Source organism: Tyto alba, unplaced genomic scaffold (assembly GCF_018691265.1).
Source record: "Tyto alba isolate M040663 unplaced genomic scaffold, T.alba_DEE_v4.0 Super-Scaffold_38, whole genome shotgun sequence".
Lineage (NCBI taxonomy): Eukaryota > Metazoa > Chordata > Aves > Strigiformes > Tytonidae > Tyto > Tyto alba.
In genome coordinates this window covers 34,076,183-34,088,799 of record NW_024881313.1, presented here as the reverse complement: position 1 = coordinate 34,088,799, position 12,617 = coordinate 34,076,183, and the positions used below count along the sequence as shown (strand labels likewise).

General features: G+C 35.5%; 1 protein-coding gene across 15 annotated transcripts in view; it reads right to left on the bottom strand.

Moving 5' to 3' along the window:
• KMT2C (lysine methyltransferase 2C) overlaps positions 1 to 12,617 on the bottom strand; it is a 201,933-nt gene that overhangs the window by 107,900 nt on the left and 81,416 nt on the right. For all 15 annotated transcript variants that reach the window (XM_033009705.2, XM_033009708.2, XM_033009703.2 and 12 more), the window contains one exon: positions 11,927 to 12,036. In XM_033009705.2, the coding sequence (XP_032865596.2) occupies positions 11,927 to 12,036 (110 nt within the window). The remainder of the gene's footprint in view (positions 1 to 11,926; positions 12,037 to 12,617) is intronic.

Here is a 12,617-nt window from a genome sequence, read left to right as displayed (position 1 = left end):
TTATTAATATTAATCATGACTGTGATTCATGGAACACCTACAAGTTCATTACTGGCAGCAGACCTACTGCTGTCTGCCTACTTTTCATTACCAGGTCAGATGTGCAGAATTGAGAATTGAGAGGACAATTATACAAATTAAAATAAACAATGTTAATTCTCTCACATAAAGAGATGACTATCAATAGTAGCTTAGATCATTAGAAAAAATAGCTTTATTGCAAGTATTGTCTGTATTTATCACCAAGTGTTACACGCTTACACACGAAGGGAAGTTGGTCCATATCTGTGAAGATTCATAAGATGTCTCTCTCATGCATGATTTGTTCCATGTTATTAAAAAAAAAAAAAACCAAAACACTCAAGGACACCTGCATTAATGGCACTACTTCATACTGATGTTTGCAATATTTATGCTCAATCTGCAACTCTGGGACAGAATTTACACTAATGGAAGTCGATAACAAAGTCTTTAGGGAGTTCAAAACTATTTTTTACTAATGGTCTGATTTTGCAAGCTGCTGAATACACTAATCTCAGAAGTAGTTTTTAGGCTACTGCTTAAAAGCAAACTGATGCCAACAGACTAATACTAATCCTGAGTTATAAATTAAAATGTTTGTATGATTTTTTTTAAGGATAGGTAAAAACCCCAAATGAAACCCCATAATATAATTTACATTAGCAGGAAAAAATATTATTCAGACTCTTTTGATGGGAATAATCAAAATCACTTTATAACTTTAATTTCACTAAAAAGTCTGAATTTTAAAGTTATCATTCAAAAAAAAAGCATGTGATCCACAACCATGAAAAATTTAAAAGACATGCTTAAAAAAAATACTATTTAAAAGGGGAACTGCTACAAAACCAAGATTAGAGTCAATTGTCTAACACTAATCAAACAATGATACAGGTCAGTAAATATATCTACAACTTGCCCTGCAGGGGTATTTTTTCCTTTTATTCATGTGCTATCTATCAAACAGCAAAGTTCTGAAGACAAGGAAGATGCCATTTTATTTCTATAATGCTCCTCTATAAGGAGGACCCACCTCTGACTTAAACTAACAAGTATTAACTACAAAAGAGTGATTAGGTTTTTTTCATAAATGTAACCATCAAACAAAGGCAAAATTAGACCCTTAAGCACTAACATTAAAAAAAAGTCAGATTGATCACTGGCTATGTAAAAGACTGAATATAAAATATTTAAATAAGGATCAGCCACAAGTGAGGTGGTAGTAAGGTAGGAAAAAGGGGGTTACATTCAAACACCTACAAAAGCAAGGAGATAGGTGGTACTGCTACAATTCCTTGTGTAAGTTTCTATGGGCTTACTGTTGTTATGAGATGGATATGGTTTCCTGCCTTTTTAAAATATACAGAGAGCTCTAGTCTTATTATCTGCTGAAAATATTAATGGGATAATAATTTAAATAAATTTGCAAACATTTTCATAGATCTTTCAATTAACGTTTTGTTATTTCCTTGTTCTACATTTAAAATTTGGGGGTGTTGTATCGTCATTTTCTTTCTTTTGTAGACCTTGAAGGACTACGCTACTGCTGCTGAGCACAGAAAGACAGGAGGAAGGGAGAGCCCAAGTATCTGTATTCTCATCTTCTATAACAAAGCACCAAAATTGGTTAGTCCCACCAGCAAACTGAAGCACTAGCTGAGGAAGAAGATACAATCTTGACTTAAGAGACAATGCAATTTTCCTTTAGTGGGCTTTCTTCTCTCTTCAGAGATCAGATTCTCCTTTTTTTAACACATAAGACCCCAAATTAGCTTGGTATAGATAGATTATAAAACCTTGAAACGAAATGCCCAGCAACAGTGTACCACCTCAGCATGAACTAGTATGTCACTGCTTTAATACTCAAGTAGCATTTGAGAAAGACACCCAAAGGGGACAAAGAGAAAAAAGAATATAGAGAATTTCTTTGGGCGTATTATGAAAAAAAGTGTTTTCTACTCAAGTCATGCAAAAAGGAAGAAAAGGTCTTTGTGAAACACACTTCACCAGTTTGGAACACACACTAAACAATTTCACTTCAGAGCTTTCAGTAAATTATTTCAGTGAATGTTGCTGAATAAAGGAAACCTGTACTGGAAATTCCTTCAGGAACATAGGCCCTTTCATGTTTCTCAGCTAGGCTTTTCGGCTTTCATTTCTGGGCTATTGCTGCTTCCCTCTCAGTCTCTCTCTGTGCCCCTAAGTCCATTTTGTCTGCTTCCTACACCTCACAGACTGCCCTTCGCATCTGCAATGCCTATCGTCTATTCAGCATCAAAACCCTCTCAGAAACATCTTTGTAGCAACAACCTCTCTCCCCTGATTCTAGTACCTACCTATTCAACATCTACAGTTCAAGAAAGGTGTATTTTTCAAAGAATTCATCTTCAACAAAAACACAGACTGAAAACTCCAAGGCTGACTCTGCTTTCTGACTTCAGTGACAAGGGAGTGCTCACAGGGCGAGCTGCCACAGGAAACCATCAGCACCACTGCAGTGGCAGAGAAAAACATACAGGTGAGGCTGAAAAACCAGGTATCCTCCTTTAGATGAAGACATATGAACAGTCTTAAGGAAAGACGTCTTGTGCTGCCTAAGTAACCCAAGTCTTTTCCCTCCTCCTTTGCTACCATGCTCTAGAAATGCAGTCATTACGGGAACGATCATTTAAGGATTCACCTGCCAGAAATGACACTGTGCTTCTGCTCAGGTCTGCAAAAGTGCATGGGGAACCAGGCAATGAATTCAGAGAAATTGTATTCATGCACTGGAAAAAATGTCAGTTTATGGAATTCCTCTCTTACTCTGAATAAAGTTTATTACTGAAACCTAAACCATACATTTTAGAATACATGTACTAATCATTCTCCCTCTAAAACAGCTGGCAGGGGTTAAGCTCTAGCACTTATTTCTTATGGGCCAAAGAAGGAACAAGACACAGTTTCCCTCCAATCAGTGAGTTATAACATACATTGTCAATACTACTTGTTACGCAGACAAATTCGGCGTTGTTTTTTTTTTTTTTTTCTTCATATACTTGGAAACAACAAAGTAGGGATAAAAGCACAGCTGTTATTTCACAGAAATCTCAGGAGAAGGAAATCAAAAGAAAAATCTGCCCCCCCCCCCCCCCCAAAAAATAGCTGAAAACCATACATCGTTTCTTCTTTCTGAGAAGACAATTGTTCCTCCGAACTGTGGTTCATAAATTAATGCCTAACTTCTTGTAGACAGAATCAACACATTGAAGATGATATAAAAACTATGATTAAACTGGTTTCACATTATCATGTGCTCCTTTTTCTAATTAACAGGTCAGAATCATTATGGTAACAGGTTATGAAACAAGGAACTACTATAAAGACTGAAAAGTCACATTAAAGTATTTGCACTTGTTAAGAAACAAACTCTGAAAACAAGTGTGCAGAAAAAGCTCCAAATAAAATGCTTTGCCAACATGTGGTACATTGATACTCTACTGTATATTAGTACATAAACAGGGCAGTGTGGCTTATGCCTCTAAAGAAAGGAGTATTTTCTGTTTCTTGAGATGCTTATTTTAAAAAAGCGCTAAACTGGGGTATGTCATACAGCCTTGGAATAAATATTTCTTCACATTTATAATAGACTTTTACACCCATAAAAATTCCAAACACCTTAGCATGCTGAAGCATAGTAGTAGCTTTACTGAAATGTTAATAATAAATATGTTAAATAATGGGAATTACATATTTTTTTTAATTGAATTTTGGATAGGCACAAGGTCAGATAGCTTAATAATTATCAGATTATTTTAGAAACAAGCTTTTAATTAAATAGTTTCAGTTTAATAATCTATCTCTTTATCCCCTTATTTTTTTCACTGGCTAGATGACTTGAAAAATTATTTAATGGTAATAGCATACCTCATGTCAGATTGTACAAATCTGAAATATTAATCCATGTAACAACTAGTAGGGAAAGAAAAAAACAGATCAGCTATTCATTCAACAAACCTTAGACTATCACAATCAACACTTTTGCACAATCTCCTTCAGTAACGTACACAGACTTACTCGAGTATCGAAGTACTCATGAGTGAGCAACAACTACATCAGAAATACTAGGAAAATAAATGAAGTTTTCTTTCTCAATAAATAGAAAATTCAAAATTAAAATCTAGTTCAGACTCCTTTCATCAAAAATGTTTATGGACATTAGCCACATTACTTTCACTTGCTACTGCCTCTCACTTTAAAATCATGCTATTTAGCCAGACCACTCTATTTCATAGCAATCCTTTCAAACCTTTAAATACGTCACTGAAGATCCACATCCAAGTGTGGAGTCTAATTAGATCCCAAGGTATCCATACTTTATGTGCCAAAATAATTACAAAAACATATTAGAAGCAGAGAAGCATAAAGTTCTTGATTCACATTTACTCGGTGCTGGCTATTACTTCATTTTCTTAAATACCAGCAGGGATATAGAAAAACGTATTTTATTTTGTACTAGAAAATGTGGTCTATGAGACAATGGGGGAAACTGAAAACTGTCTTTTGAAAGCTGAGTCCTAAACTCTGTGGTTTTAAAGGTGGCGTGTGTTTTGACAGGAAACACAATTATTTATCAGTAAGAACTGTAATTTTGTTTTTTCTGTTCTGTGTTTCACTGCAGAAATAAAAATAGAACTCACAACATCCCACTGGATAATTTTAAACAAAAAGTCTTAAAGATTTGGCAAAAATGACCCTACAAAAATGTAGGGTTGAAACAACTACTAGGCAAAACCCCAGTTGTTTTGGTTTTTTGTTTTTTTTTTTTTTTTTTTTTTTGTTTTGTTTTTTTTTGTTGATTGGTTGGTTTTTTTTTTTTTTGCATAAAGTATATTAAATTACGCCTTATTTGCTCTGGCTCCTAGACTCAGATTATAGGTAAGAAGAAAATAGGACAGGATGAATTTTTCAACAATCCTAGTTATTTCAAATGTCAACCTTCTTCCTTCTTATCTGCTGGTTCTCACTTCTTCCCTATGCCTGGTTCCTCTATGTTGATGTATGCTTTTCAAAGCAGCTGCTACAGGACAAGGACTTCAAATGAACAACAGTATGTCATGGTAAGGCTTATTTTAGTTCAAACAAAAGAATACTTGGTTCATGTGACACTATTAATGAGAATTAAGTTGTAAATCTTACTAAGCAGGCAAATATCACTTCTCAAACTGCTGGACCTGCAAAAAACTGAACACACATACAGGTTCCATGGCAGCCCTTGAACCTGAGCAGACTTACCAAAGCTGTACTGACATTGTTTATGGTGTAAAAATATGTTCCAGAAGGATTACACATAGTAAACCAAAGCCAACTATGATAATTTTAAGATACCACGGCTGCTTTACAGAACTTGGAAAATACAGTTATAAAATAATTGACATAGTGTTTCTGTCATTAACAAGCTGTAAGAAAGTCTGAATCATATTCTCCAAGACAGAAATGATCTGGCTTAAGGTGACAAAAATCCAAACTGCTATGGAACAGAGTAATTCATGGAAGATAATTTACAGTGTTAAAATGTTACCAAAGCTGCACCCTTAGTCACTATGTCTTTCCTTGAAGTACAAAGCTTGTCACCATCAGCAGGGAAATGGCTACAAATCTCTAGAGAAACTTCAAAATTATAAGAGGGAAATTCATGGAAAACTGCAATAACTGCAATACCTCATGGCCTCCCACTGCTGAACTGTTACAGTATTTATAAGACATGCTGGGAACTGAATGAAACTACTGAACTGACCAAAAGCATATGGAAGTGTCTTCGTGATGAGACATATGTCACTATTCCTCTAGTCTTTCTCTAGCACTTTCCAGGCTAGAGTTCTCTAAGAGATAGCAACCTATATAAGAAGTAGAGATGTTTTTTTGGAAGAATACTTCCTGTGGTACTTCCTTCCTAAGTTGCAAGACAAAAGCAACTACAAGGAAGAAAAAAACAAAACAAAACAAAACAAAAACCTTCGTAAGATAAAATCAGAAGCCACTCCAATAGAGCAGCCAGGTAGACACTGCCAAACTGCAGTGAAGGGAGATGAAGAAAAGCCAAGTGCCTCATTGCGTGCAAAAGTACCATAAAAAAAACTCTAGAGTTAGGAGAGAAACTTCTGAATACCAGAGCTGCTCATTTAGTATCATGTTACAAAGCTTATCCTTGAAAAATGGGCAAATACAGAGGACTCTGCCCAGAAATGGTATAAATTATGGCAGATGACGTTCTTTATGTGTTTTTCCCTGGCTTTAAGAATTACAAGCTCTTCCAATAATGAAAAGGGAAGAAGGGAGTTTTTGGAGCATCAAGGAACTGCAAATTCTGTACTCTATGTAGAACAGACCTCGCTATGTGCTCTGTTCAGCTAGGTTGAGACATGTATGAAACCAACACTGTTCGTATCTTCGGGATTCTGTCATCTAAACCATTTTTCAAACACAGTTTTTATGTCGACAAAAAGTAAAACTAGCTGAAAAATTGTTATGGCTAAATGGGCATAATCTTCCACAGTGTATGAAGTTAATGATCTATGAAGATGTTGATGCTTATCCTTACATACAAGGAACAACAAAAGGAAGTATTGATTTAGCCAAATTGGTTTTCAACTTAAAGCAACACAAGTAAACATACATACCTGTAAAAACATGGACAAGTCTCAACAAAACAAAAAGTGTACTGAGGCTACGGGGTGAAGACACATTCAAAATATCGACAAACACTTTAAAAAGAATAAACATTTTGAATGTTTTCCAACTTTCCCCTCAATTTATTTCTTTCTGGTCTAGCTTAGTGAGCATCATGCTGGAATCAAGTCTTGAGCAAAGAATTAAAAACAGTAGAGGGAAAGGGCTTTAAGAAACAGTTTGAGTGAGGTATTTAATATGCAAGCCTTGTAACATTGCCCCAACTTGGAAGCATCTACCAACAGCACAATCTCCTGCTTCTGGTGACAGAACTCAAGGGAAGCTGCCTTAAAAACAACTTGCAAGATTGCGTTACCATGTGAAAAGGGCTTACAGGAGAGTCAAAACAGCGTATCGTTTTGAGTCTGGAACAAGGCAAGATACCATTGATTAGCTTGCCTCTATGCAAAGCAACAACTCCTACAGTTCTCAGCAATGGTAACATGCCAAACACTGCCTGCAGAATCTGAAAAGGAGCCAAAAACAGCTGCCTTGTACAGAGAGAAGATATTGCCCTGATGAACAAACAAACAACAAAAAAAAAAAAAAGATGGGTGGGAGAAGACGACATCAATTTTTCAGCTGTCTGGCTGCATGAATCTCGGTCCTGTAGAACCACTTGACTATTACTGGGAAAATGAAAGGTGTGAAGTAGATAAATATGCAAAGAGCTATACAGAATTTCAAAGCAAACAAAAATCCACATTTTATAAGATGGAAATAGAGTAATACAGTATTTTGGAATTAGTGCATTATACACTTCATTACTAACATGTTTCCCCTATTCAGCCTTTAAGTAAATAGGAATCTCCTTGGTTTCCACCAATATTGCTTTATTTGACTTTAGCGTCCTTGACAAATTCTCCCAGACTTGTAAACTGCTTTCTATGTCTTATCAGAAGAGAAAGCTGGCTGGGAAAGTTACCATTGCATTCCTTTCTTGTATACAGTTTGTTCAGAAGTGGTTCAAACACATTTTCTACTAAGATTTCCTTAAACTCACTTCTTGAATTGAGCTACTTACATACTGGGGAAAAGAGCAGCCTGGGACTTTGTAGGACACAGAAGAGCTACGGCCAGACAATGTAAGGCAGACAAGTAGTAAACTTTACAGTCGGCTGAGGAAATAGTAAAGAAATGGCCAACTACTCAATATATGTAAAATAAACAAGGAAATTATAAAGCGGTATTTAAAAATACCTAAAAATATTTCAGAAACCACTCTTGCTAAAAGTTGAGCAGATGCAAGCCCTAAAGGCCTCCATTTTAAATGGTAATGCCAGTAAATTTGCACTTCCAAATATCAAAAAGCAGCATAGTTGGGAAAGCAGAAGACTGAGGCCAGAAAAACAAGAAAAAGCAGAAAACTCTGCTAGTCCACATGTTGTTTTTTTTCAGCAAAAACTCTGATTTCTGTTCAGTTTCCTTTGCTTAGTTTATCCTACCAAGTCTTCATTTCATACCATCTTTGCATCTTACAACAAGTATGTGTAGAAACACCTTACTGAAAAAAGTCTATCTTCATAAAGCTGACAGCATGACAGCTTCTTTACCTTGGTAATTTTTATGTACTGAGTAGAGCACTTACGAGTTATAAGAAAATTTAGTTAAGTTTTGAATCAAGCAAATCACTGGAAGTTCTCCCTCCCTGTCTATATTCCAAAGAGTTACTTGCTTTCAAAACCCGAAACAAAATTTCTCCAAAATCCCATTAAAACCTATCAAAGTAGTGGGGGAAGGAACTGTCATGTCTGGGTATTCAGGCTCTTTAACTTACATACTGTACAAGCTCCAGAGATAAGTATGTGAATTCTTAAGGTTCATCTTGAGAAAGGCTCTAATGCTATGCTCGTCACCCAGATCATCACTTCTTCCTTACAACTTTTTAAACTTAAAAAGTGGTTATGAGAAAATCCATGACTCTCACTTGCTGAGATGAGCAAGGTAAGCAAGACAAGGATTGAGATTAAATGAGTCACCTATAATACCCTAAGGGCTAGAGCACATTTACTACCATAACTGCGTATTTCAGCTTTTATTTGTCAGTTGTTATAAAACAACATGACCCACAAGATTTCAAACACCTCACATACACACACATATATATGTGCACGCATTAATATTAATGAGAGACAAACCCAAGACTTTGAAATAAAGTCAAAGAACCCACCTATGTCTAGACACAAATACATGTAACAAACTGGTCAGATGTCTTTGCCAGGCCTTCAAAATTAATGAATCAAAAGAAAGAACTGAAGAATAAAGCCACGCTAACGAGGGTATTTTGTGAAACATGCACAGATACTGAGACCTCTATAATATTTTATCTTAAACCTTCAGCAAACATGGGCCAAGAAGAAAACCAAAATGAATTAATATACATACTTTGGAATAGGTCAATGAAATATGTCCACACAAACTTTATTAATGCAATCACAAGTTCAGTGAAGCCAAATGGACATCTCAACTGGTAAACAGAGTAATAAGAAACACTGTCATATCCAGTTAAAACAGATTTGCAAACAATAGGCAGCCTAACTAATGAGAAACATGAATGTAACTTACAAATTAAAAGACACCCTCAAGGTAAGAACAGCCCCAAAACACTCTCCACAAACTCAAGAGACCTAAACCAACAGACTATACTATCAAGAAAAAGTTTTTTACATGTCAAAAAATAACCTGCACATGAACACAAGGAAAAGAAAAGCATACTTTCCCAGCTAAGGAAAGATGTCAATGCTGCAGACCACATCATAAACCCATGTCATGCCAGAGGGACTTCCAAGAAGACGGAAATCCCCAACCAAGCAAACAACAACAAAACCCAAAGCAAATTTGGTGGCAAGTAGAGGAAATAGCATACAGCTTGCTTTTATTTAAACTATTTTTCTGTATGCCCTGAGTACATACTTGCATCTGCGTTGCCAATAGTATTCAGAACATTTAAATAGGAACTTTACTTCTAAAATGCAGCAACATCACATTAGAAAGAAGCCTCAAATTTTAGCAAAAGCAAAGCACAAGCAGCTGTGAATGCAGAAACATACATTAAATTGCTACACTTTTCATTCAAAACTTGTTTTTAAAATCCCACGCAAAGAAAATTTCTTCCCTTAAGCTTCTCCACTATCACATAAGATAACCAGCACCTTACTCTTCCTTGTGCCTTCTTTAGCTTAGTGACAACTTAAAAAGCAGTGGAAAAAGTACTACCAAGCACTACAGCCTGGACACAAGCGAACACAAGGATTACTTGGGCTCCAAACCCATTACACACAAACTCTCTGAGCAACTGCCACGTTGCTGCTCCACAGTCAGGAACGTAGAACTACAGAAGAGTTTGCTCCTCATTTATTGAAAAAAACTAAAAGCAAAAATGTCCCTGGTGTGATTGTGGAATAAAGATGTTCCACTGCATCCAGCTATTCCTCTAGAATCAATCACAGTTGCACTTTTACTCTCCCTGATGTCACAAGAAGGATAAAAGAGAATAACCAAACCAATGGCATTCTTTGCTGGCTGGCTGCTGTATTAGAGCAAAGAAAGTTTCTGAATGGTTTCAGCAAAGATTCAATAGAAAATATGCAGAATGGCACTCAATTAAAATTTCTCTCATCTCTCTGCATTGCACTGAAACATGTGCAATGGGGATATCTAAAAATTATTTGCAGAATTTGGAAAGATTAATAGAGAAGATACAGAGCAATACATGAAAAGACAGGGCTGAAATGGAAACTATCACACCAGAGAGATGTAGCATTCTTCAAGAATTCTTACTTAAATATTTGCATTATAAACATCTACACAAAATTTAACATGTACTGATGACACAAACGTGAGGCACTATCACCCTGAGGCACAGGGGAGTAGCAAGGTACCATACAGAAAGAAATGGAACGGAAGAAATGGAAACAGGAGGAAATTCAACAGAGCAAAATCCGAGCTTGAACACTGCAGGAAGGATTTCTGTTCAAAACGATAATATTATAATGAAAATTACCATAAGATGGGAATGAGTTGATCACAAAATTACTACAAGCCACCACCATCAGCCAAAAATAAGGATGAAAACCTTTCAGCAGTGAGATTGGGGAAAAAAAAATAACCAATTTTGAATGTTCTTTCAATTCTTTTTATAGTTTGTTATACATAGACACATACAAATGTTTTAACATCTTCAAGCTCATCTAGAACTTAATACTGTCAGGTTCATTCATTCTGAATAGTCTTTTATTTCAAAAGCAGATACACAGAAAATTAAATTATTCAAAGCAAAGCATTTATTCAATATGAGTAAAAGTAGAAGGTGCAAGTAAAGCTGTATTATATGGCTTGTATTGAAAGAGTAATTTAAAGCAGCTTTTTAGTCTACACAATGGAGTACATTTACTTGTATCTTCCTCATAATTTTTTTATTTTAATATGAAAAACATGAAGACTCGAGTAAAAATAAGCCTAAGCACGATCATGGGAAAACAAGCAAAAATTACACAGATTTTTTGATAGCATGGCTGATTAAAATTATTAATCTACCAGACATGATTAAATACAACTAAAAAAATATAGCTGCACATCGTAAAAGCAATGTGAGATAGGTCTCTTCATCACTTCAAAATGTTATCAGAACATGACACCAGGAGTCCGCTCTTTTCAAAGGTACCTACTTTTCCAAATACATTACCATTTCAAATTAAAAGACTAAATATTTATATATGTATTTCTATCAATATTTAAAGTAACAACATAGGATTTGTGGTAAACACTAGTTTTCCTATGCTAACCTGCTTTTTTAAACTGGTATGAAAGTGAGAATTTTTTTACTCTATTTGATTCATATAATTTCAGAATATAAACTGGCAAAACAAGTATTTCCTCTACTTAGAAGGGCATTTGCTAATTTGAACTCAACTTTTCTCTGTATTTTGTTTTGGTCAGTCAAGTACTTCCTATATTCTAATTACCTCAGAACTAATTAATGATATATTCCATGCAATTCCATAAGCCTTTTTAATAAATTGCAACAGTAGGTTTTATCATGAAGACCTGTGCAGAGAAACCTTATAATAAGTGTGAGCCCAGAGATCTGTAGGTGAGTATTTTTGGTCACACCTTGTACCGCATAAGTCTGCTAGCTTTTTTCCAACCCCGCCACCTATTTTCTTACTGGCTTGAGTGTTCATGTCTTTTTACTCACTTCTGTGCTCCCTGAGACAACAGCTTTGTCCACGTTCACCGATAGCTGCTCTTCAGTCTGGCAGACTCCCAATGACCACTCCGCACAGCGGTGATGAGCCCAGCAATGACCTAATGCATTATGAAAGAAAAAGATCTTTGGTTGTACAACTCTTCTGAGCACTTCCTGTAAGTATGGAACTTAGTTCCAGTAGTAAATACTTGCCAGATAAAATGAACAGTCTCTCTTCCTCCTCTTCTTCTTGTTGCAATATTTAATACCTTTTTTATCATACACTGAATATATTGCAGTTACTATCAGACACTAAATATAATGCAATTTTCTTTTATACATAGCACACCTTCCTCTTAATTTTGGCACATTCTGTCTATCTGTTTATAATTTTCACATGCCTGATCTTGTAATCATAGCAGTGAGGTGTGTATGATTTTATATGCAACGTTTGTGTGAGACACACACAGTTACATTTGATCTTATAATTCACTGTAGGTAACATCTGTCTATGTGTGTACTCTTAAATTATGATTTCCAAGGACCAGATACAGATCTGTATGCTCATGTAGAACATACTCATATGATGCTTTAGAATTCTACACACAAAACTTTTAAAAGCTCAAAGTACAGCATGAACAGAAACACCATAGAAATGACTGAAAAAATTGTGTGATGCAAAAAACACATTATAGAGATA